Below are 27,026 nucleotides of genomic sequence, written 5' to 3'. Positions count from 1 at the left end.
GAAACTTTGATTTGAAACTTCAATACGAAACTTCGATTCGAAACTTTGATTTGAAACTTCAGTACGAAACTTCTATTCGAAACCTCAATACAAAACTTTGATTTGAAACCAGTACGAAACTTCAGTACGAAACTTTGATTCGAAACTTTTATTCTAAACTTCGAATCGGAACAGATTCGAAACTTAAATACGAAACTCCGATTAGAAGACTCGAAACGAAACCTCGATTCGAAACTCCGATACTCGAAACGTGTCTGCGATTCGCTTCGTAAGTTTCAGTTTCTCTCTCCATTTCAGTAGTTTCAGCAACTGAAGCAGAAAAGCTTTCATGAACGCTAGTGCTCAGGCGCCCCACCCTCCGTCTTGTTTTATTATTATTATTATTATTATTATTTTTTTTTTTTTCGAGGTATCATTTGCCTCTTGCAACCCCAAAGTAACCGGCAACGTTGTACGGATCCTCTTCAATTGTATACGTTCACTGGGATCTGCGAGAGACGTCGGGCAGGTTCATCTCCCCTCACGTAGGGGAGGCTGGCACTCTGTTCCCGGACCGAGCACAAATAATATCACCCTAGGAGTTATAAATTTGGCGGCAGAAACGGATTAGCGAAAAAATGAGCTTAACTAAAATTTTATAATCGCCAGAATGAAGTATGTATACGAGTCCAATACGTCATGTTTACTTATTTTCTTTACGATTGTCAGAAAGATAAGATGGAAAATAAAAAAAAAGGAAAATTAGAAGTTGGCGTTAGATAGCATAAAAACTCTGAAGTATTACAAATGGGTCAAGTCGGTATTTCCCGTTACACTGACAAACGTTATCACTATTTCACTTTTTATACTATATATATTTTTTATTATTGTCATTATCACATCAACTTTATTTTACAAATCAATATCATGGTTATTGATATTGTCTACCATTATCATAATTATCAATATTAATATTCTGTATCAGTCTTATTATCTTTGTTATGTCTCCGTTTTATTATATAATAATTTGTAATTGGCCAGGTGATGACATTGTTGCTACTACTAACCACTTTGTGTTAGGGTGTGTGCCAGTAAGAAGAGGTTAAGAAAACTTTTGTTCTTCAGTTCTCACCTTCCCCTCTTTATTAACACAAAATTACAACAAGTTTATACATTGGCGAGATGGCTCGCCGGTGAACATTGTCTCTTAGCAAGAAAGGCACATTACACATCAAAGACAAGGGGTGACTATAGGTTACACAAAGGTAATAGTAACGTCACTAATATTATTGATATTGTAATTTGTAATGATAATAATGATCAAATTAATGGTACAATTGATGATGGTACAATTACAAAGGCGGAGCATGCCGACAGGAGACCTTTTGATCCATATCTAGGTCGGATGCGAAAAAAAATTCATATTGAGTGTATAATGATTTCGATTATTAAGGTGTAGACATTGATAGTAAAAATAATACTTGGTAATAGTAGTAGAACACTAGTACTACTGGAACTAGAAGTTCTAGTAATACTACTGGTACTAATGTAGCAGTAATGTTTGGGCAACAATGGTGGTGTGAGCGGTCTCTCTTCGGACCACCGCTGCCACCAGTATGTAGCCGTAAGTATGGGCTACACAATGGGAGAGTGGGACAGATGTACCCTCTTCGGGTTTTCTCGTTTTATTACGAGGATTTGTATTTACAGCCTGGAATACGATCTCTCAAAGGGAAAACTTCTTCCCTACCGAGTCTGAGGGAGAATGTCTACCCTGTGTTGTGGGTCATGTTTCCATGTCCGATTGCTGACAGTTGGATAGGTATTTTGTTCAATTTATTGGCAACTGAAGAGAACATGCGGTCTCTAGATTCTGAGGAGTTTGTTGTAGGGTCATGACGTTTGAAGTTGTTCTGGAAATGGGTTATTGTTTCTGTATATTTAAGGATTGAAACTAGGTCTGTGTGATGTCAATTTTCATTTTTACTATGATGGTGTCTTCGGCTATCATGGTTCCTATGGGGTTGATGATAGCACCTGGGACCACTGTCGATGTTGTACCACCAAAGTATTCTTCGATGACTCGCACGAGGAGAGGTAGCGGCGTCCTGAAAGTGTGAGTGTGGTTAGGAATTTTACTTCAGATTGATTTTCGGTTTTAGTGGTGAGTAGATGGGAGAATGTATGGGTGTATGATTCTGCCATAGTGAACACTATCTGAAGTAGAGTAGAGGTTTTATAGTGGGAATGAGTTTGGTGAATAGGGATCGTGATCACACTCGCTTAGGTATGCATGACGTCTTGCAACCTAAAAATAGAAGAATGAGTTTGTTAGAACTACTGCCTGGGTCGTAGTGACACGTGAAAGGTGTCTTAATTGTGGGTGAGTGATGTTCGATGGCAGTTGAAGTTGGTCTTGTTGGAAATCGTGTCTACCAAGGATGGTGTTTGTGTCAAGTGATGATTTTATTCATGCAAGAAGGTTCTGTGGTGATTGAGAAGGTAGGCGGGGGAAATGTGGAATTTAGTAATAGCAGATTTGCATAGAGAATCAGAGTAGCGCTAATAATAGCGTTATTGTACAGGTAGCGTTACCATTAGCGCTATCTGTACGAGTAGCGCTACTACTAACGCTATCTGTACGGGTAGCGCTACTACTAACGCTACTAGTACAGATAGCGTTACTGGTAGAGATACCAGGACAGGTTGCGCTAATAGTAACGCTACATGTACTGGTAGGGATACCAGTAACTGTACTAATTACGCTACCACTACAGGCAGCGTTACTTGTAGCGCTAAACGATAGCTATACTGGTACCATACCAGTACAGGTAGCTTTACCAGTCAAGCTACCTGTACTGGTAATGTTACCAGTATCACTTCCCTTAGCGCTACCTGTACTGGTAGCGCAATTAGTAGAGTTACTGGTAGCGTTACATGTAGCGCTACCTGTACTGGTAGGGCTACAAGTAACTCTAGTATAGGTAGGGATACATGTAGCGCTACCTGTACTGGTAGGGCTACAAGTAACTCTAGTATAGGTAGGGATACTAGCAGCACTAAACGCTAGCTGTACTGGTAGCACAATAGTAGTTAATGGTAGCGCTACCTGTACTGGTAGCTTTTCCAGTCACGCTACTGGTAGGCCCTATCAGTACAGGTAGCGTTACTGGTAGAACTACCAGAACGCTAGCGTTAGTAACACTGCCTGTACTGGTAGCGCTACTGGTAGATACAGGTAGCACTTCTGATAACGCTACCTGTACAGGTACCGTTACCGGTAACGCTAAATGTACATGCACCGTTCCTAATAACCTGTACATGTAGCGTTACTGGTAACGCTATATGTACAGATAGCGTTCCTAATAACTACCTGTAGCGTTACTGGTCACGCTACTAGTAGTGCTTCCTGTGCATGTAGATGTACAGGTAGCGTTACTAGTAACGCCACCTGTACATGTACATTTAGCGTTACTGGTAGCGCTACCTGTAGAGGAAGCGCTACTACATGCACAGGTAGCATACTACATGTACATGTAGCGTTACTAGTAACGCCACCTGTACATGTACATGTAGCGCTACTAGTAGTGCTACCTGTAGTAGCGCTTCCTCTACAGGTAGCGCTACTAGTAACGCCACCTGTACACGTACAGGTAGCGGTACATGTAGCGTTACTAATAATGCTACATGTATTGTACAGGTGGCGTTACTAGTAACGCCACCTGTACAATACATGTAGCATTATTAGTACCGCTACCTGTACATGCACAGGTAGCGTTACTGGTAACGCCACCTGTACAATACATGTAGCATTATTAGTACCGCTACCTGTACATGCACAGGTAGCGTTACTGGTAACGCTACCTGTGCATGTAGCGTTACTAGTAACGCCACCTGTACAGGTACAGGAAGCACTACTAGTAGCGTTACTGGCAACGCTACCTGTACATGCACAGGTGGCGTTACCAGTAACTACATGTACATGTAGCGTTACTAGTAGTGCTACCTGTGCATGTAGTAGCGCTTCCTGTACATGTAGCGTTACAATAAAGCTACATGTACTTCACAGGTAGCGCTACTAGTAATGCTACCTGTAGCGTTAATAGTAACGCCACCTGTACATGTATCGCTACTAGTAACGCTACCTGCACAGGTAGCGCTACTAGTACATTTACAGGTAGCGTTACTAGTAACAGGTAGCGCTACTAGTAACGCTACTTGTATAGGTAGTTACTAGTAACGCTACCTGTTACTAGTAACGGTACCTGTACATGCACAGGTAGCGTTACTGGTAACGCTACCTGTACATGTAGCGTTACTAGTAACGCTACATGTATAGTAACACTACCTGTACTGGTAGCGCTACTAGTAATGCTACCTATACTGGAAGCGTTACTGGTGACGCTACTACAGGTAACGCTGCCTGTATGTATCGTCAGTACAAATGGTACCGCAAATACTACTAGCACCGGTAGTACTGACGGTACTTGTAGTACTACCGATACTAGTTATACTGGTACAAAAAGAACTACCGGAACTAGTAGTACAGGAACTGGTAGTGCTAAAGGTACTGTATTAGTATCGGTAGTACTACAAGTACTGGAAGTGCTATTACAATTAGTAATAGTACAATTTCTATTGTTACTATTACTAATACTACGAGTACTATCATTAGTAGTAGTAATAGTACTATTAATAACGTAACTATCAGTAATACAACTACTAATGCTAATGGTATTACTACTACTATTACTACTAATACTACTGCTATTACTATTACTACAGTACACAATTCCACACATATTCGCACGCACACACACCCACCCACACGCACACCCACACCCACAATCGCACACGCACTCACACTCACACTCACATGTACGTACGTACATACCTAAGCATAGGCGCACACACGGATGGATCACGTGACGCAGCAACCACAACGAGTCGTGACTCGAGGAGTCTCTCTCTCTCTCCGTGGAGGTTGTTGCCTTCCTCCTCCTCCTCCTCCTCCTCCATGGAGGAGGAGGAGGAGGAGGAGTCCGTCCATCCCTTTTTTGGGTCAACGAGGACGAGATGAGAAAGCGTGACGTCAAGGGTGACCTTTGGGTCTGTGGGAGGTGCAAGGCTGGAATGCAAAATAAAGATAAATAAAATAAACAGATATAGAGTGAGTATACAAACGACCAATTGGTAAATGAATTATGGAATGGACAAATAGCAAATATTAATAATGATAAATCATATATATATATATATTATATATATATAACACACACACACACACGTATTTTGCACTGGATGTAATGTACGAAAGCGCTCTGTTTCATTAGTTTCTTTTTCCGAGTGGTCTCCTTTGCATAAGTGAACACACATACCCATGTTCTTATTAGCATATATATATTATATATTGCACTGGATGTAATATACGAAAGCGCTCTGCTTCATTAGTTTCTTTTTCCAAGTGAACACACGTACCCGTGTTCTTATTAGCATATACACACACATATATATACTGTATATTCTTTTCCCCTTTTTTTTACATTTAGAAACTTTGGTCATTAGATCTTCACACGACCATCTGTCAGCACTGGGGCGTACAGTCGTGTTCGAAAGCCTCGCTCTCCCCACCTTGCCCCCCCCCATCTCCACTGCAGCCAATTATTTCGAGTATTTATCTCTGACCAACAAGATTAATATTATTATAAACTGAGGAGTGTACAAATAGGGTTCCCTCCCTTTTTCCATGCATGATTTTTTTTAATGTCCTCGGGTTAGATCTTTTCTTTTCTTCTAGTAGTCCTTGTTGGTAATGATAGTAATAAAATTAAAAATAAAAATAACACTCTCCGGGAAGAAACGTTGGACGGTTGTTGTCCGTGTTGTGTAAGTGTGGGACCGTTTTCGTCCGTCACCGGCTGAAAGTGGTAAGGAAAGACGAGATCAGTCGCCGGTTGTCGACCCTCGTGTGTTTTACCTTGGCCTAGTTCGGAGACCGAATGCCATCCCCTCGGGGCTGCACCTCCGAACGAGGGTGAATGTGTTGGTAGGTTTTGAAGACGAGCGGTGGGAGGGGGAGGGGAGCTGATTCTCTCCGACGTCCATCAATGGCGAATGTAATCGATGAAAGTGGGAGAGTATACCCGAGGCACCATTCAGGTCCTCTTTCTTCCATCGGAGAGAAGCGCTGGTTACCACACACGGAATGTTGGCTCGGAGTGTATAGACACACACATACACACGTATATTCTTACACACACATGCACACACACACACACACACACACACACACACACACACACACACACACGTATATTTTTACACATACACCCACACGTATATTCTCGCACACACTCATGTACGCACGCACAAACACACGTACACCACGTGACGTGTCCTCTAGCAACAACAATAACAAAGGGTTTGCGCGTGCGCGTTTGTTTACATTTTGCGGGGCGTCGCCAGTCAGTCCCCGCTCTGTCGCCTTCCACTAAACGCAGACTTGCGTCCATCGAGGGAACGTTAAAGCAAGTATTGTACCAAAACATTAATTTCACCATTTGACGTAAAGTCGTCGTGAGCCTACGCCAGGTGGCGCTGAGTGCTGCGGCCGCAGCCGTCACCTCTGCCCTCTGTGCTCCTGGGTAAGAGGCACTGTTCACACGAGCGGTCTGACCCGCGCCGAGTCCAGGAAAACATGCTTGGTTGTGTGTGAACGTTCTAGTTGGTTTACATCGTCATTGAACCGCCGCGGTTTAAACCGCAAGTGTGAATAGGCCCTAATTCTTCCTGTCGTTGACCTAATTAGAACTGGGTCAATATTCTCGGTTTGGTTGTGAACCACAAACGGGTTTTAACTGCTTTAACTTGGTTATAATCGGCAAGAGTTTTTTAATCTGCTTCACGTGGGGAGTATAATTATCTAATGGTTTCTTTCCTGGTTATCTTTTGGTCAATTTTTGGTTTAATCTGGCAGAGTCCTAACGATTTTATTCAATTTTTGGAAGTAAAATGTCGCCCTGTGGACATATGTTACGTGATATTTTTTTTTTTTTATTTACCGTCATTATTGTTAATCTTGTTTGTTATTATATGATGAATATTTTTTAATTCTCTATATGTTTATGTAATTATTATCATTACAAAACCTGTTTGTTTCTATTATTATAATTTAAGTTATTTTTATTACTTATTCATTATCTGACGAAGAAAACGTGATGTTGCTCTACTGAGATCCCGTTTTCTTCCGAGTCAGTCACATTAACTGAATAAAATTCTCGGATCAGCCAGAATAAAACAAGTGAAGGATGGCGCAGTAACACTTGAGAGTTGCCAATTTACCATTTATCTATCCAATTATTTTCAATGACAAAAACAATATTTGTGTAGTTTACGTAAATATTTGTAAAATGTGTAATGTGGTTGTACAGTGATGATAATGTACAAATGGAATTTATATTACTAACTGGCAACTGTAAGGGGGATGGGATTTAACACCCCCCCCCACCCTCATGGAGAAATCTATGCCTTCCTTCCCGGCCTGAGGGCGCCTGTGTGTGGGACTCAAATCGTCTGCTGACATTTGGTAAAAAAAAATATATATATATATCCTGGAAAATAATATATACTCACACACATATATTATAATATATATATATATATATATATATATATTTGGATGATGGAGAACATAGACACAGGGGAAGGCTCGGAACCCTAAACACACTAACGTTTCGTTCGCGTAGAACTTCTTCAGAGAGTGTATGTAGAACTGCAATTGAAGTTTATGTACTAAATCTAATTTTCTTTTCGGACACTTGGGAAAGGTCGTTTTTCTGGCGTGTTTTAGAATTAAAATACTAGTTTCTTTAGCTAAATTGATAAACCCTCCTCGATGATTCGATGAATTATTAGTTGAAATATATGCTGATTCAACAATTCTTCTAGTGAATTTATCAAAACCTTTATGTAGCACTTCAGCTTCTCTCCAGTTTGGTAAATGATCGAATTTTTCCGCATGAACTACTAAAGAATTAGATGTCCTATGTGCTTTTATGTCATTTTTATGTTCATAAATTCTCTTTTTCTTTTTTCTAATCCTCTTGACGATGGCTTATTTTGGTGAATCGTCAAGAGGATTAGAAAAAAGAATTTATGAACATAAAAACGACATAAAAGCACATAGGACATCTAATTCTTTAGTAGTTCATGCGGAAAAATTCGATCATTTACCAAACTGGAGAGAAGCTGAAGTGCTACATAAAGGTTTTGATAAATTCACTAGAAGAATTGTTGAATCAGCATATATTTCAACTAATAATTCATCGAATCATCGAGGAGGGTTTATCAATTTAGCTAAAGAAACTAGTATTTTAATTCTAAAACACGCCAGAAAAACGACATTTCCCAAGTGTCCGAAAAGATAATTAGATTTAGTACATAAACTTCAATTGCCGTTCTACATACACTCTCTGAAGAAGTTCTACGCGAACGAAACGTTAGAGTGTTTAGGGTTCCGAGCCTTCCCCTGTGTCTATGTTCTCCATCATCCAAATAATTTGTCTAAAATACTTATCAATATTTATATATAAGTATATATATATACATATATATATATATATATATATATTCGAACAAAATCAATACCAAAGCCGCTTTAACTACGTCCATGCCAACCAACCACTCATCGATTTAAACAAGGCGATTTGTTACAGGTAGCCTGGCGACGCGACTTTGACCTTAAGGCCCGCGCGTCGCAAGGGCGAGATTCCCGTGACCGAGTCTGACCGCCAGTGACGTCACACCACCATGACGAGGAAGACGACGGCGAATCGGGGACGACTGCCCAGGTGAGGCGGAGACCCGACGTCGGTGTAGACCAATAATATATTTTCGATCTTTTTTCTTGGTTATATATTTACTTTCCACAGAAGCATATAAGAAATAAAGTAATAATGATAATAATGAAATTAGTAATATTAATATCTCAGCACTGTTGATAGGACAGGAAGAACTTGTAGGTGTACAAGGGCTTAGGGGATACATTGTGTGTGTAGGCGGGGTCTTTGTAAATCTTTATTAACTTATTTTGTTTTTGTTTTTTTCTCATTATTATTCGTGTGGCCAAACCGGAGCAAACGCCACAATGTAAACTCGTGAAATTTGGCTAAAAATTGAAGTGTGGGCGTGAAGGATTTCAAGATTCCGACCCCCAGGCAGTCTCCCTCCCCTCCAAAGAGAAATCGGCAGGCTAAAAAGGGAGGGACGTCCAGTGGGTGCAGGTCCCTCCCATTGAGCCATCCACAATTTTCACTTCGGGAAACAAAGTCCGACTCCTGTAGTCCCGAATTGAGCTGGTTCTCACGCCCACGCCTAAGGGCTCTGTTCCCCCAACGCCCACGACTAAGGCCTCTGTTCCCCCCACGCCTACGACAAAGGCCTCTGCTCCCCCCACGCCCATGCTTAAGGCCCATGCTCCGCCCACGCCTTAGGCCTCTACTCCCTCCACGCCTAAGCCCTCTACTCCCACCACGCCCACGACTAAGGCTTCTGCTCCCTCCACCACGCCCACGACTAAGGCTTCTGCTCCCTCCACCACGACCACGACTAAGGCTTCTGCTCCCTCCACGCCTAAGCCCTCTGCTCCCCTCCACGCCTAAGCCCTCTGCTCCCCTCCACGCCCAGGGCTTCTCCTCCCCCACGCCACGACAAAGGCTTCTGCTCCTTCCACGCCACGACTAAGCCTTCTGTTCCATCCACGCCTAAAGCCCATGATCCCTCCGCGCCAACGCCTATGGCCTATGTTCCCTACCATACCCATACCTAATGACTTCTTCTCCCCCCCACGCCCACGCCTAAAGACTCTGCTCCCTCACGCCCACGTCTAAGGCCTCTGCTCCCCCCACGCCCACGTCTAAGGCCTCTGCTCCCCCCACGCCCACGACTAAGGCCTCCACACCCACGACTAAGGCCTCTGCTCTCCCCTCGCCCACGCCTAAGGCCTCTGCTCCCTCCACGCCCACGACTAAGGCCTCTACTTTGCCCCACCCCCACTCCATATCTCCATCCTAGGGTTAAGTTGAAGTCAAATCGACTTACATCGAGATGTGTTAAAATCTACGGGTTTTACACGCCAACACAGCCCGTTATAGGGATTGTTAGGTCCTCTTGTGACCATTTGGTCACACTCCCTCACATTTCAACGAGGCTTCATATTTGTTAAATATTTTTATTTATGTATTTAATTTTTTAAATTCTATTTATTCACATTTGTATTCTTCAAGGCCTGACATAGTTGTTAGCGTCAGTCTCTACAAGACCTACAGGAGCACTGGACTTGAAAGAGGTCAACCCCCATCCTTACCCAGTTAACTAATCTCCTCCCACAGGCTTGACACGCCCTCTACTCACGCCAAGTTGCGAAGTACGTCCCCGGGAGACTTGCGGGGTGCCAACTACTCCCGTCTTGGCGGGAAAACGAAAGCTTCGACGACAACAACAAATCCATCTGACGAAAAGTAAGTCATCAACTCGTTTAATCAACTCGAATTTAGGTTTGAGAAGGAAATGGACAAGAACCGGTTTACCAACAGTGTAGTTAACGAATGGAATAAACTTAGTAACCAATTAATGAGCGCTGAAACTATCGGTTGTTTTAAGAAAAGGTTTGACTTTATGGATGGGGATAGTAGGCGGTAATGAACATGGAACTGTCTAATGTAGGCCTTATGGTCTCTTGCAGTCTCCAACATTCTCATGTTCTTATTGTTTGGACGTGGTAAAGAATGTCTGCGGGTTGTTTATATGCTAATATTTGGGTTGGCTGATCTTGTTAACCTAACTTAACCAAACCTTAATTATCTCATTTGTGGGGTCGCTATTCTTTACAAGCTAATATGTAGGGTATCTAATCTTAACATGGGGGTTATTACTCTCGAGTTTCAAGTCATGGAAAACCCGCGGTCCCACCGTGGCCGCCACCGGTCCTCGGGCCCTCCCAAAGATATCTCTGGGAAAACACGTTAGACTGTCTTATCTTGGGTCAGATAATTTTTGCTTATTTCGAGTTATATATCCCGATATCTTATCCAATTACCCAAGAGAGGCCAACGGGAGAGGGTCGCCATGTAAATGAAGCCGTGGGGGTAGACCAGCCTCAGCGGTCGGGTCCTACTGTGGAGGTACTGTGCCTCGCTGCATTGCTTCTGACCTGGACAGTGTGGAGGGAGTCGGGCATGGCCCTTCATCCACAAGGAGCTAAGAAGAGATTAGGGTGCGTGCCTGGACTGGCTACCACCCTTATAAGGGGGAAGAGACCTTTTGGTAAATGTAATAACTTCTGATTCTCATATATCTGAGACTGGCGAAGGAGTGGATGAAAAAGAGAAGAAAAAATAAAATTAAATAAAAAATCACCAAGAGGACACAAGGGGAGAAGAGGAAGAGAAAAACGAGGTGGAGGAGGGAATGAGGAAGAGGTGGAAGGAGGAGGAGGAAGAGGTGGAGGAGGGGAATGAGGAAGAGGTGGAAGGAGGAGGAGGAAGAGGTGGAGGAGGGGAAAGAGGAAGAGGTGGAGGAGTGGAATGAGGAAGAGGTGGTAGAAGAGGAGGAAGAGAAGGAAGAAGAATGAGGACAGTTACCAACACCTGCGGGACTGTGGGTATTCAGAGGAAGAAGCTACTGTAGAGCGAAACCGGTCAGGAATAAACTCAACAATCGGATCAAGACCCGTGTTTCGCCCTTAATCCACCTTTCTCATGATTGTCCCAATGTCTCAACATTCTCCGTCGTGTATGTTTATCCGCCGTAGTGTTGACATGCGAGCGTGAGTCTATTGACGCCTCGCCACGTTTGTTTACATTCTTGTTCGGAACAATTAGTTTGTTTGCACAAGAACTTTCACTCGGCAAGAAAGTTCTGCTCGTTCAGTGATAATCGAAAGTTGTTTACCTGTGTGTGTGATTCACCGTTATAATCTCGGACCACGTGTTGGGCACGTGATCGGCAGCCATTACCCTCCCGGATGAGAGCTCAGAGCTTATATATAATCGATCTATATGTGTGTGATTTACCGTAATGGTCTTGGATCACGTGTTGGGCACGTGATCCAAAGGTATTACCCTCCCGAATGGTAGTTCATATATGACCGATCTATATGTGTGTGTGTGATTCACTATTATGGTCTTGGACCACGTGTTGGGCACGTGATCGACAGCTATTACCCTTCCGGATGAGAGCTCATATATGACCGATCTAAGTGTGTTTGTGTGTGTTTTCTCTCCGTGGTCCTTGCCCCCCTTTGAATAAACTCTAATTTCTTCCCAATGTGATCGGAGCCGGCTGCTGTGGGGCTGCGGGTTTTCCACTGGAATAAACTCGAAGTAACGATCCTTACTACAGTTAATATTATTTTATTTTTTTTATTATTGTAATCTTTAAATGTCATTGTCATAACGTCCGTTTTAAGCATTTGGATAGCTCGGGTAAGTGGCAGTCACTGCTACCTGTTACGTTTGTCATTTCTGACGATCCCCGTGTACCTCAGATGAATTAAATCATCTGGCGCTCACCAAAAATAAATTCTATTGAGAACCTCATCAACCCGACTCCAATCTGGCACCGAAATTAAAAATAAATAAAATAAAAATAAAATCTTATTATTTCCAATAATCTTCCAGTTTGTTCACATTAAAGTTTGTCTTTGAACCTTTCAAAGTGAATTAATTCAATATTTACATTCAAATTGTCTCGGTTATCCGAACATGTAGGGCAAAGGTGACACAATTGTCCGCGGCGTCATTGTTTTAGGATAGTAAAGTCACTCCCTAAAACATCGTTCTCTCTAAATAAACGTTTTCTTTATACAGGGTAGGGGTGACATTTTCTTCCTTGTCTGATCCAATGGTTTCATCGCTTGTACACCAGATATAACAAATATATATTTATCACACACACACACATTCGGTGGCACGGTTGGTAGAGCGCTGGATTGGGAAGTACGATAGTGCTCGCAGTACCCAGTTCGAATCCCGCCCAGGGCCGAAATTATTTCGGTATCGCTGTGCCTCGGGTCGTTACTCTGACTCTCGTGGGCGGGGAGTTGGGTGTGTGTGTGTGAAAGGTCATAGCATTACCCATAGATCGGTCATACGAACTCTGAGCTCTTTTCCGGGAGGGAAATAGCTGTCGATCACGAGTCCAACACGTGATCCAAAGACCAAGGTGAATACACACGTACAAATTCCTATATATACACATATAATCACTCATAATCCTTGAATAGCTTAGATGATGACATAATCCCACCAAAAACCGTAAACTATTTTAAAGTAACAAAAAGTTAGACATAATGAAATTAGAGACGCACAGAAACACATGAGACACCATATTTACTAATTATATAATTTATCTCTTCATTTAACTTATTCATTTATCTATTAATTTGTTTAATAATTTATTTGTTTGTTTGTTTCCAGAATCGTGCTGAAGCCGGCCCTGGACGGGGGCGACGACCATCCTGTGCCTTACTACGACGCGGCCGAGGTGACCCTTCCGGCACTCGCAGAGGTCCCCTGGAAGGACGACGAACGACGGGCCTTTAGGGCACAAGTGGAGGTACAAAGGAGGAGGAGGAGGAGGAGAAAGTGGAAGAGGAGGACAAGGGGGAAGATGAAGAGAAAAATGAGGACGTGGAGAAGGTGGAGGAGGAGGAGGAGAAGCAGATGGGGAGGAGGAAAAGAAAAACGAGGTTGAGGATGAGAGAGAAAAGGAGGAGGAAGAGGATGTTGTGGAAGATGAGGAGGAGGTGTAGAAGAGATGGAGAAGGGGGTGGGGAGGGGGAGGAGGAAGTGGGGAAGGAGAAGGTGGAGGAAATGAAAGAGGAGGAGAAGGTGAGGGAGAAGAAGGAGGAGGAGGAAGAAGAGCAGAAGGAAATGGATGAGTAGAAGTATCAGTTACGAGCCATTATAGTTTATTAGTCAACATCCAACCCCCTTCCACCCCCAAACAACTCAAGTCATTACACTACTCGGCTCAGCTGTGCAGGAAGGCACAGTTCCTCTACAGTAGGGTCCTTCGTAACGTATCGACCCTCAAACCACAACTAAGAATAACAAGTATAAGAACAAGAACAATAATAATAATAACAATAATAATAACAACAACAATAATAATGATAATAATTTCATTGCCATGCATTTTGACTGAAAATGGGATATAAGTGTTATATACCTTAAATTGTGTTTGGGGAGCAGATTACGATTACAACTGCCTGTGTACTGTATGTACCAGAAAACTCGGGTCAGAAGCAATGGAGCAAGACAAGGCATTACGATAGAGTCAAGATTAGATTTAAGAAGGAAATAGACAAGAATTGGTTTACCACCAGAGAAGGAGAAGTGGGAGAAGGAAGAGGAAGAGGTGGTGGAAAAGGAGGAGGAGGAGGAAGAGGTGGTGGAAAGTGGAATAGACTTAGTAACCATGTAATAACGCTGAAACAATTGGCTGTGCTAAGAAGAGATTAGGTAACTATGGATGGGGATGAGAGATGGTAAATCACATGGAACTGCCTAGTGTAGGCCTTAGGGTCTCTTGCAGTCTCCTTCATTCTTATATATATTTTAATAAGTTTCGTGTACCATTAGTGATACTAGCTCCTTCAAGAAACTGTTAGACAACTTTATGGATGGAGATGATTGGGGGTAAGGGACAACATGGAACTGCCTAGTGTAGGCTTTATGGTCTCTTGCGTTCTCCTTCATTCTTATGTTTTTAACGGTCTTGTTTCAGTTGTTTGAGCGCAGTGGGAGACTTCAAGTCTCTTTCCTCGAGGACTTTATCAACGAGGCCATCCAGGACGAGATCACGGCCATCGCCTCCGTCACCCTCGAGCAGTCCAAGGTCGAGGTGAGGTCGAGGGCGACAGTCGAGGTCAAACTTCGCATCACATCTATGCTCTTGGTTCACGTGTTGGACTCGTGATCGACAGTTATTTCCCTTCCGGATGAGAGCCCAGAGATCATATATGGCCTGGTCTATGGGTAATGTAACCCCCCCCCCACACACACACACGCAAGTCCTTGCCCACCAGAGTTGGAGTACCGGCTTGCAGTGCAGAGATGCTGACTTTTTTTTCGGTCCTGGGCGGGACTCGAACTCAGACCGCTGAATTAGCGGTCGAGAACGGTCCCAGTCCACTGTCCAGACGTATGATGTTAATACATCTTACGAGCCGGAAGAATGGTTCCGATCTCTCATATCTCGCAAGAACTATTCAGCACAAGATTTAATCACTTCGCTATTTATTTATTTATTATTATTATAATTATTATATTAATTTTAAAGAAAACTTCAACCACAAGAAGATAACACTGTTTGCAGCCTCGCTGGACAAATTTCTTGTGCATGTCTGGATATAATGTACCTCGTGAAGACCTTAGGGCCATGTTCACACTGGCGGTTTGAACCGCGCGAAAGACGCGGGGATATTACATTGTAAAGGAAAAATTACGCGGTTATGTGTGAACCCCTCCATTGACTTAGACTGTATTTGAACCGCCACGGTTCAAACCGCTAGTGTGAACAGGGCCTTAATCATTATTGGTACTGTGTAATCCCTCCTATATCCGAAGATGATTTATGTTTGAATTGTATTTACCTCGCATATCCGAACACCCTCAGTTCGGATACGGGAAGGGATTACCGAACGAAGGTTCGGTGCTGTCGGGTGACTTTCCTCCTCCTCCTTCTTCAGGAGGAAACTGATCGCGAGTTGGTGGGCCTCGTCGAGGAGGACTTTGTCATGCCCGAGGTCCAACTCCAAGTGTACTTGACGGTGTGGTCCCTTCTCTACGACACGGGGCGCTCCCTCCCGCATGACCACTTCCTCGAACTCAGGAAGAAGGAGGACCAGCTCGTCCTCGACGCGCAGGCGAAGAAAGCCCTCATGGATCACGTCCTCGAAGTAAGGCGGATTGGGTCAAGTGTGAACCTCTTTCTGATGAGAAAATGCCGGAGAGTTTGGACACATGGGAAGAATGAGTGAAGAAAGACGATCAAAAAGGGTGTGGAAGGCTGAGGTGGAGAGGGTGAACTTGAGGGAAAGACCGACATTGAGATGGATGAAGTGCAATGGGGGCATTGAGTAAAAGGGGAGTGCCTGTTGAGCAGGGAAGGGAGAAGGGTCTATTTTCGCATGAGAGGACGACGAGGGTCGTCATGTTAGATGAAGCGGGCCTACTGTGGTCGTACTGAGGTTTCTCTGTTGCCTTCAGGGTGACGACTGGGCTGAGGACCTGACGGAGGAGAAGCTGCTGTCGGGGACGCCGTGGGAAGTCCTCGTCTACCACTACCACAAGAGCCTCCAGCAAAACGCCCTCGCCAACAACGTTGCCCTTCACATGCTTCAGGTACGGGTGTGTGTATATAGTATGTATGTGTGTGTGTGTATAGTATGTGGTGTGTGTGCGTGCGTGTATATAGTATGTATGTGTGTGTGTGTATAGTATGTGGTGTGTGTGCGTGCGTGTATATAGTATGTATGTGTGTGTGTGTGTATAGTATGTGGTGTGTATGTGTGTGTATACAGTATGTGTGTGAATATAGTATGAGCGTGTGTGTGTGTGTGTGTAAACAGCGTGCGTGTGTGCACAATATGTGTGTGTGCGTGTGTGCACGCACCTGTATGTTTACGTTTACCTAATTCCAGTCAACAATATGCTCGTGGGGTCCCGTCTCTTACTCTCCAACTCGTAGTGTCTAGGTTCAAATTCCTGAATGGTTCCAGTTGGAGCCACATTTCCTTTAGTTCTCAATTATCATAATTAAACTTGATTTCACATATTGTTCTAAATTAGGCTATATCGCCTTCTAAGCTATTCCAAGTGATTGTTCATTTATATGGAAAATCGTATTTCTTCACATCCTCTAGGAATTTACGGTGGTATTCTTAAAAAAATTATTTCCTTATATAATTCTTTCCTCATATAAATCTTGTATAAATCCTTGGAGGGGAAAGATTTTTTTCTTAAGAATAACACCGTAAGAATCTTACGGTGGTATTCTTAAAATAAAATCTTTCCTTATATAAATATTATATAAATCCTTGGAAGGGAAGGAATTTTTTTTAAGAATACCATCCGTTAGTCTTTCTTCATTTGTTATCATGACAACTCGAAACTCTCTTACCCCTAAACAAGAGATCTCTTCCGACAATGTAGTCTATGTAGTCTATCCTCTTTAGCGACCTGAATACTGCTTTCGTGTGTGCGTGTGTATGTATGTGTGTGTGTGTATATATATATTATATATATATAGTTGTGTGTGTGTGTGTGAAAATGTTTGTGTGCGTATGCACAAGCATTTAGGTGAATGTGTGTGTGTGAGGATTTCTATGTCAGAGCAATTGAGTGTTTGGATGTTTGAGTGCATATGCTCACCTGCATTCGTGTCTCGTGTGGTCTTCAACTAAATATGGTTTCTTCTTCTTCTCCTCCTCTTTCTTCTTCCTCCTATTCTCCTACTTATTTGTCTTCTTTTCCTTTTCTTTCTTTCTTCTTCTACTCCTTCTTCCTCTATTCCCTCTCCTCCTCCTCCTTCGTCTTGTGTCCCTTTTCCTTCTTTTTCTTTTTCTTCTCCTCCTTCCTCTTCTACTCCTTCTTTTATTCCCTCTCCTACTCCTTCTCCTTCTCCTCCTTCTTCTTCCCCTCCTCCAGGAGCGTTGGGTCCTTCAGGCCGCGGGCGAGGAAGTCTTCACCGACGGGGTGCTGGACACCCTGGGCGACCACATGGGCGCCCTCGACGAGCTCGAAAAACTGACGGTTCCTCCTCGACAAGGATGAAGAGGAGGAGGAGGAGGAGGAAGATCCGAGGGCTCTGCGTCGTTCCACCAAAGTCCTAAGGTCGCCTTACATTTTTTTTATTTATTTTTTTTTTATACGAAATATGACGAACGGACCATACCAAAGATCGGTACTGACGAGCCCATATGACGTAGGTGTGACGTCATTCTCCACAGGAATGATGACGTCACGGAATACGTTCGGTTGACGCAGGGCACGGTGACCTTTGGGGTCTGTCTTCAGGCTGAATAAAATCGCCTGTCAGCAGCCGTAAGAAATCCAGAAATAATAATAAGGCCCTTTGTTTTTGTGATTATGAATATGTAAAAAATAAATGATTTACCAACCGCAGCAGCGTTTTCTTCAGCAAAACTGCAAAGAAAACGAGAAGAGGAAGGTGATACGAGGTGGTGAAGGGGGAGAGAGAGTAAGGGGGGGTAGCATGAAAGAGTGGGGGGAGAAGGTGGGGGAAGGGGTAGAGTGTGGGGGAAAGGTAGTGGGATGGTGGGAGGTGTAACAGAAAGAGGGGAAGAGTGGGTAGGTGGAGGCTTAGATGGGGGAGGGTACAGAGAGGAAGGGGAGGGTAGAGAAAGGAAGGGGGAAGGTACAGAGAGGAAGGGGGAGGGTACAGAGAGGATGGGGGAGGGTACAGAGAGGAAGGGGGAGGGTACAGAGAGGAAGGGGGAGGGTACAGAGAGGATGGGGGAGGGTACAGAGAGGAAGGGGGAGGGTACAGAGAGGAAGGGGTAAGGTACAGAGAGGAAGGGGAGGGTAGAAGGAGGATGGGGGGTACAGAGGGGAAGGGGGAGGGTACAGAGAGGAAGGGGGAGGATACAGAGAGGAAGGGGGAGGGTACAGAGAGGAAGGGGGTGTAGTGTTCTGTAGCCAACACGTATAATTACCCCTTCAGGACCCGTGATCGCAGAGTACGGGATAAACAATAGTCACCCCTTAGAACATGCGTCCGACTAAACATACATTCGACTAATTTTAATTAATATAATAACAATGTTCATTATAATAACTTAATTTATTTTGTAAATAAAAACAAAACATATCCTTCTACATACTGTAAGAAGCATATTTATGTATTGTAAATAGATTTTAAATAATTGTATACCAAAGACCAAGAATCCAGAATTTCGCTACAAATATTGTAAATACCATCATCACCATTTCCAATAAACAGATCAGTCATGGGATTGACTTTAAATATCCTAGCTTCCTCCAAGAAGGACAATTGTAGTAACCACTACATTTGGTGACCCTGGAGTGACCGCCGCCAGCCCCGCCCGCCGCCAGCCCCGCCCGCCGCCCTGCCGTGACCAGCCCCGCCCGCCGCCCTGCCGTGACCAGCCCCGCCCGCCGCCCTGCCGTGACCAGCCCCGCCCGCCGCCAGCCCCGCCCGCCGCCAGCCCCGCCCGCCGCCCTGCCGTGACCAGCCCAGCCCAGCCCGTCGCCCTGCCGTGCCCAGCCCCGCCCGCCGTCCTGCCCGTTGACCCAGCCTGCCCAGCCCCGCCGTCCCGGGTTGTCCTGCCCGTTGACCCAGCCTGCCCAACCCAGCTGCCCACGAACATCGCTGCATACTAATCACGTAAGCATGACGGACGATCAACAACAGGAAGTAAGTGCATTCCGCGCACCCCCTTTTTCCAACCGCGACCCAACAATATGGTTCACAATCCTCGAGTGTAACTTTAAGGCAAACCGCATTACCACCAGCCTTACGAAGTTTTCACATGCTTGTGGTCTCTTACCATCTGACGTACTCCTCCAAGTTTCAGACACCATCTCCAAGGCACCTACATCCGGTACCCCATACGAAGATTTGAAGAAAGCCGTTCTGGACCGCCTTGAGTCTTCCGAAGCTACACGCCTGCAGGAGCTCCTCTCGAAAGAAGAACTTGGAAATGAGAAACCATCCGACTTGCTGCGACGCATGAAGCGATTGCTCGGAGACAAATACGCAACATTCGACACCTCCATCTTGCGCCACCTATTCTACCAGCGGCTACCAACAACCATCCAAGGCAACCTCTTCAGCGCCAAGAACAAGCTCTCGCTCGACGAGCTAGCCACACTCGCTGATGAGTTCATGGCTTCGGTACCAGTTGCGCGCCCTACCATCGCTAACCTCGCCGACCAGTCTGCAACTCAGGCGTTAACCGAGTTAGTCTCTAAACTCACCCTCCAGGTTAGCGCCCTCCAAGAGCAGGTTGCCAACCTTCAACAACGACCCCCGTCACCAAGATACTACCGCAACCGCTCCAGGTCTACGTCCAGAGGGAGACCCAAGCACACATCAGGCGTCTGCTACTACCATCGTCGCTTTGGACAAGATGCGAGGAAATGTACACAGCCGTGCACCTTCTCACCGTCACCTTTAAACACGATGGGCGAACGCTAACGGCGCACAGCGTTCGCCAACATACATCGAAACTCTTCTTCGTATTTGATCCACTCTCCAACACCACATACCTCATCGATACCGGAGCTGAAGTCAGTGTCCTGCCTGCCACAGCAAGCCAGCAATCACTGCCGCCGATGTCTTCCCTCTACGCAGCCAACGGCACCAAGATACCCGTTTTCAAGAGGAAGACACTTCAGCTAGAACTCAACCTCCGCCGATCCTTTGAGTGGACCTTCTACGTTGCATCAGTTTCCCAACCCATCCTTGGCGCCGATTTTTTGACCCACTTCGATCTCCTGATCGATATTAAAAATCGCAAGCTCCACGACCCCCTTACATCAATGTCATCCTACGCCAGGCCAACAACCGGAGTAAGTAGCCAGCTTTCAACCATCAGTGCTGATAACAAGTTTGCTTCTCTCCTCAGGAACTTTCCTGCCTTGACACAACCTTACTCCACGACCACGACTGTGAAACACCACGTAGTGCACCACATAGAGACTACGGGACCTCCAGTCTACGCCAAAGCCCGTCGTCTGGCTCCGGAACGCCTCAAGCTAGCCAAGGCAGAACTAGAAGCCCTCATGCGTCAAGGTATCATTCGCCCAAGCTCAAGCAACTGGTCGTCAGCTCTCCACATCGTCCCCAAAAGCAACGGCGACATCAGGCCATGCGGTGACTACCGCGCCCTCAACTCACGAACTGTGATGGATAGGTACCCAGTTCCCAACATCCAGGAGTTTTCCTCACACCTTGCAGGAACTCGCGTATACTCCCGGATCGATCTTGTAAAAGCCTTCCATCATATTCCGGTCAACCCGCCTGACATCCCCAAAACAGCTGTCACAACACCTTTTGGCTTGTTCGAATACGTTCGAATGCCCTTCGGCCTCAAGAACTCTGCCCAAACTTTCCAGAGATTCATGGACGAAGTCCTGCGAGGCCTGCCTTTTTGCTTCACCTACATCGACGATGTGCTCATCGCCAGCCCTGACGAAGCCACGCACCAAGACCATCTGAAGCAAGTCTTTACCCGCCTACAAGACTACGGCATCCACATCAATCTCGAGAAATCTGACTTCGGTGTGTCATCCATCAACTTTCTAGGACACACCGTCACACCTTCAGGCGTCACCCCTGTCTCATCCCGCTGCGACGCCATCCAGAGTTTCCCGAAACCTACAACACAGCGCCAACTCAAGCAATTCCTTGGTATGTTAAATTTTTACAATCGTTTCATTCCAGGCTGCGCTCAACTGCTCCAACCGCTCTACTCCATGATCAAGCCGTGCAAGAGGGGACGTTCCATCGTACTCAACTGGGACGTCGAAACTGATGCAGCTTTCATGGCAGCCAAAGAAGCACTCGGGAATGCTACCGCCCTTAGTTTCCCTATTCCTGATGCCATCACTTCCATCTCGACAGATGCTTCAGACACAGGTGTCGGCGCAGTTCTGCAGCAATACATCAACGATGCCTGGAAACCCATCGCCTTCTTCTCAAAGAAGCTCAACAATGCCGAGAAGAAATACAGCGCCTTCGACAAGGAACTCCTAGCCATCTACAAGGCTGTCAACAGGTTCAGGTATTTCGTCGAAGGACGACAATTCCACATATACACCGACCACAAACCAATCACAACAACATTCATTCATAACAAGACAACATACTCCCCTAGACAACTCCGACACATAGATTTTCATCTCCCAATTCACCACAGATATTCGTTTTGTTCGAGGTGCAGATAATTGTCCTGCCGATGCACTCTCGCGCAACATATCTGCAGTCTCTACCTCTCTCATCGACTACGCCGCCATCGCTGCAGACCAAGCTGGTGATACCGAGCTGCAGCGATTGATGGAAAACCCCGCGTTGCAGATGAAGAAGGTACAGCTCCCTGGAACCAACACTGAGCTCTACGCCGATGTATCCACGGACACCATCCGTCCCTACTTGCCCGAGAACCACAGGTATCCCTTGTTCCGCCATTTACATGACCTCTCCCACCCAGGTATTCGAGCTTCGCAGCACATGATGTCATCACGCTTCATCTGGAGTGGAATTGCCAAAGACGTTCGACACTGGACCCGCACCTGCGTCAAATGCCAAGCTTCCAAGGTCACACGCCACACCATCTCCCCTCCAGGTACCTTTCGCCCAGTCTCCACTCGACTCGAGCACGTCCACATCGACATCGTCGGACCGCTTCCCTTCTCAGACAGCTTCAGGTATATTCTTACTTGTGTAGACCGTTTTACACGCTGGCCCGAAGCAATCCCGCTTACTGACATAAGCACAGATACAGTAGCCAAAGCTTTTATAACCACCTGGATTTCAAGATTCGGTACACCACTCAGCCTCACATCCGACCGTGGTAGCCAATTTGAATCCAATCTATGGAACAAGGTTATGTCTTTGCTAGGTATCCGGCGTTTCAGAACAGCAAGCTACCATCCCCAATCCAACGGACTCGTCGAACGCTTCCACCGACAACTCAAGGCTTCACTTGCAGCAACAGCACGCGACCGCACCAACTGGTCTACGGTGCTTCCAATGGTCCTCCTCGGTATACGCACGTCCCTCAAGGAAGACCTTGGCCACTCCTCTGCAGAACTTCTTTATGGCACTCCACTCCGTCTGCCCGGTGAGTTTCTTGCATCTGCTCCTATAACACAACCCTGCAGCGTTCAAGATTATGCTACTAATCTTACAGATACAATGCAGAAACTCCAGCCAGTGCCACCGCGTACCTCACCAACAAGAACGTTTGTGAGCCAGGACCTCGAAGACTGCTCACATGTTTTCGTTCGCGTGGAGGGAGTAAAGAAGCCTCTTCAACAACCATACGATGGCCCATATAGAGTCGTCAAGAGGACAAGGAAGAACTTGACCATCGATCGCCGTGGAACCACTGACGTCATCTCCATAGACCGCGCCAAGCCTGCATACCTCCTCTCGGACAACGAACAAGATCCTGTTGCTCTTCCGACACCTCCGGACACACGGGCTACAAACCACAAACACACTACAAAGAAAAAACAGATATCGTTCCTCCTGCCTCGTCACTAGGGGGAGAGTTCTGTAGTGTTCTGTAGCCAACACGTATAATTACCCCTTCAGGACCCGTGATCGCAGAGTACGGGATAAACAATAGTCACCCCTTAGAACATGCGTCCGACTAAACATACATTCGACTAATTTTAATTAATATAATAACAATGTTCATTATAATAACTTAATTTATTTTGTAAATAAAACAAAACATATCCTTCTACATACTGTAAGAAGCATATTTATGTATTGTAAATAGATTTTAAATAATTGTATACCAAAGACCAAGAATCCAGAATTTCGCTACAAATATTGTAAATACCATCATCACCATTTCCAATAAACAGATCAGTCATGGGATTGACTTTAAATATCCTAGCTTCCTCCAAGAAGGACAATTGTAGTAACCACTACAGGGGGTACAGAGAGGAAGGGGGAAGGTAGGAGGAGGATGGGGAGGGTACAGAGAGGAAGGGGAGGGTACAGAGAGGAAGGGGGAAGGTACAGAGAGGAAGGAGGATGGGGGAGGGTACAGAGAGGAAGGGGGCCGGTAGAAGGAGGATGGGGAGGGTACAGAGAGGAAGGGGGAGGGCGGAAGGAGGTTGGGGGAGGGTACAGAGAGGAAGGGGGAGAGCACAGAGAGGAAGGGGGAGAGTACAGAGAGGAAGGGGGAGGGTACAGAGGAAGGGGGGTACAGAGAGGATGGGGGAGGGCAGAAGGAGGTTGGGGGAGGGTACAGAGAGGAAGGGGGAGAGTACAGAGAGGAAGGGGGAGAGTACAGAGAGGAAGGGGGAGGGTACAGAGAGGAAGGGGGGAGGGTAGGAGGATGGGGAGGGTACAGAGAGGATGGGGGAAAGTACAGAGAGGAAGGGGGAGGGTACAGAGAGGAAGGGGGAGGGTACAGAGAGGAAGGGGGAAGGTACAGAGGGGAAGGGGGAGGGTACAGAGAGGAAGGGGGAAGGTACAGAGAGGAAGGGGGGGTACAGAGAGGATGGGGGAGGGTACAGAGAGGAAGGGGGAGGGTACTGAGAGGAAGGGGGAGGGTACAGAGAGGAAGGGGGCGGGTAGAAGGAGGATGGGGAGGGTACAGAGAGGAAGGGGGAGAGGAAGGGGGAAGGTACAGAGAGGAAGGGGGAGGGAACATAGAGGAAGTGGGAAGGTACAGAGAGGAAGGGGGAGGGTACAGAGAGGACGGGGGGCGGTAGAAGGATGGGGGAGGGTAGGAGGTTGGGGGAGGGTACAGAGAGGCAGGGGGAGGGTACAGAGAGGAAGGGGGAGGGTACAGAGAGGAAGGGGGAGGGTACAGAGAGGAAGGGGGAGGGTAGAAGGAGGATGGGGGAGAGTACAGAGAGGAAGGGGGAGGGTAGAAGGAGGATGGGGGAGAGTAAAGAGAGGAAGGGGGAGGGTAGAAGGAGGATGGGGGAGAGTACAGAGAGGAAGGGGGAGGGTACAGAGAGGAAGGGGTAAGGTACAGAGAGGAAGGAGGAGGGTAGGAGGAGGTTGGGGGAGGGTACAGAGAGGAAGGGGGAGGGTACAGTGAGGAAGGGGGAAGGTACAGAGAGGAAGGTGAGGGTAGAAGGAGGATGGGAGAGGGTACAGAGAGGAAGGGGGGCGGTACAGAGAGGAAGGGGGAGGGTAGAAGGAGGATGGTGGAGGGTACAGAGAGGAAGGGGGAAGGTACAGAGAGGAAGGGGAGGGTACAGAGAGGATGGGGGAGGGTACAGAGAGGAAGGGGGAAGGTACAGAGAGGAAGGGGGGAGGGTACAGAGAGGAAGGGGGAGAGTACAGAGAGGAAGGGGGAGAGTACAGAGAGGAAGGGGGAGGGTACAGAGAGGAAGGGGGGAGGGTCGGAGGATGGGGAGGGGACAGAGGGGAAGGGGGAGGGTACAGAGAGGAAGGGGGAAGGTACAGAGAGGAAGGGGAGGGTACAGAGAGGATGGGGGAGGGTACAGAGAGGAAGGGGGAAGGTACAGAGAGGAAGGGGAGGGTAGAAGGAGGATGTGGGGTGTACAGAAAAGAAGGGGGAGGGTACAGAGAGGAAGGGGGAAAGTACAGAGAGGAAGGGGGAGGGTAGAAGGAGGATGGGGGAAGGTACAGAGAGGAAGGGGGAAGGTACAGAGAGGAAGGGGGGCGGTAGAAAGAGGATGGGGGAGGGTACAGAGAGGAAGGGGGAGGGTACAGAGAGGAAGGGGGAGGGTACAGAGAGGAAGGGGGAAGGTACAGAGAGGAAGGGGGAGGGTACAGAGAGGAAGGGGGAGGGTACAGAGAGGAAGGGGGAGGGTACAGAGAGGAAGGGGGAAGGTACAGAGAGGAAGGGGGAAGGTACAGAGAGGAAGGGGGAAGGTACAGAGAGGAAGGGGGGGTCCAGAGAGGAAGGGGGAAGGTACAGAGGGGAAGGGGGAGGGTACAGAGAGGAAGGGGGAAGGTACAGAGAGGAAGGGGGAAGGTACAGAGAGGAAGGGGGGGTACAGAGAGGATGGGGGAGGGTACAGAGAGGAAGGGGGAGGGTACTGAGAGGAAGGGGGAGGGAACAGAAAAGAAGGGGGAGGGTACAAGGAGGATGGGGAGGGTACAGAGAGGAAGGGGGAGAGGATGGGGGACGGTACAGAGAGGAAGGGGGAAGGTACAGAGAGGAAGGGGGAAGGTACAGAGAGGAAGGGGGAGGGTACAGAGAGGAAGGGGGGCGGTAGAAGGAGGATGGGGGAGGGTAGAAGGAGGATGGGAGAGGGTAGAAGGAGAATGGGGGAGGGTACAGAGAGGAAGGGCGAGGGTACAGAGAGGAAGGGGGAAGGTACAGAGAGGAAGGGGGAAGGTACAGAGAGGAAGGGGGAGGGTACAGAGAGGAAGGGGGAAGGTACAGAGAGGAAGGGGGAGGGTACAGAGAGGAAGGGGGAAGGTACAGAGAGGAAGGGGGGGTACAGAGAGGATGGGGGAGGGTACAGAGAGTGATGGGGAGGGTACAGAGAGGAAGTGGGTGGGTAAAGAGAAGAAGGGGAGGGTACAGAGAGGAAGGGGGAGGGTAGAAGGAGGATGGGGAGGGTACAGAGAGGAAGGGGGAGAGCACAGAGAGGAAGGGGGAAGGTACATAGAGGAAGGGGGAGGGTACAGAGAGGAAGGGGGAGGGAACAGAGAGTAATGGGGAGGGTACAGAGAGGAAGGGGGGCGGTAGAAGGAGGATGGGGGCGGGTAGAGGGGGGTGGGGGGAGGGTCCAGAGAGGAAGAGGGAGGGTAGAAGGAGGTTGGGGGAGGGTACAGAGAGGAAGGGGAAGGTACAAAGAGGAAGGGGGAGGGTAGAAGGAGGTTGGGGGAGGGTACAGAGAGGAAGGGGGAGGGTACAGAGAGGAAGGGTGAGGGTAGAAGGAGGATGGGGGAGGGTACAGAGAGGAAGGGGGGGTACAGAGAGGAAGGGCGAGGGTAGAAGGAGGATGAGGGTGGTACAGAGAGGAAGGGGGAAGGTACAGAGAGAAAGAGGGAGGGTACAGAGAGGAAGGGGGAAGGTACAGAGAGGAAGGGGAGGGTAGAAGGAGGATGGGGGGGTACAGAGAGGAAGGGGGAGGTACAGGGAGGAAGGGGAGGGTACAGAGAGGAAGGGGGAGGTTAGGAGGATGGGGGAGGGTACAGAGAGGAAGGGGGAGGGTACAGAGAGGAAGGGGGAGAGCACAGAGAGGAAGGGGGAGAGTACAGAGAGGAAGGGGGAGGGCAGAAGGAGGTTGGGGGAGGGTACAGAGAGGAAGGGGGAGGGTACAGAG

At 47.0% G+C, this 27,026-nt stretch overlaps 2 protein-coding genes across 2 annotated transcripts in view; one reads left to right on the top strand and one right to left on the bottom strand.

Annotated features, from left to right (window-relative positions):
- Positions 1-18,158, top strand: part of LOC143033237 (uncharacterized) — a 46,869-nt gene extending 28,711 nt beyond the window's left edge. The window contains exons 2-8 of the mRNA XM_076198439.1: positions 8,694-8,828; positions 10,368-10,496; positions 13,455-13,593; positions 14,767-14,883; positions 15,731-15,940; positions 16,251-16,385; positions 17,691-18,158. Coding sequence (XP_076054554.1) covers positions 8,788-8,828; positions 10,368-10,496; positions 13,455-13,593; positions 14,767-14,883; positions 15,731-15,940; positions 16,251-16,385; positions 17,691-17,816 — 897 coding nt within the window. The 5' untranslated portion in view covers positions 8,694-8,787 and the 3' untranslated portion in view covers positions 17,817-18,158. The remainder of the gene's footprint in view (positions 1-8,693; positions 8,829-10,367; positions 10,497-13,454; positions 13,594-14,766; positions 14,884-15,730; positions 15,941-16,250; positions 16,386-17,690) is intronic.
- The window catches only part of LOC143033238 (uncharacterized), a 207,729-nt gene continuing 182,111 nt past the window's right edge, over positions 1,409-27,026 (bottom strand). Inside the window, exons 3-4 of the mRNA XM_076198440.1 lie at positions 4,874-5,107; positions 1,409-2,087 (exon numbers count right to left, since the gene is read on the bottom strand). Coding sequence (XP_076054555.1) covers positions 1,934-2,087; positions 4,874-5,107 — 388 coding nt within the window. The 3' untranslated portion in view covers positions 1,409-1,933. The remainder of the gene's footprint in view (positions 2,088-4,873; positions 5,108-27,026) is intronic.

Source organism: Oratosquilla oratoria, chromosome 15, assembly GCF_046742065.1.
Source record: "Oratosquilla oratoria isolate Oo_2021 chromosome 15, ASM4674206v1, whole genome shotgun sequence".
In the NCBI taxonomy this organism is placed as follows: domain Eukaryota; kingdom Metazoa; phylum Arthropoda; class Malacostraca; order Stomatopoda; family Squillidae; genus Oratosquilla; species Oratosquilla oratoria.
This window is presented reverse-complemented; position numbering and strand designations above follow the sequence as displayed.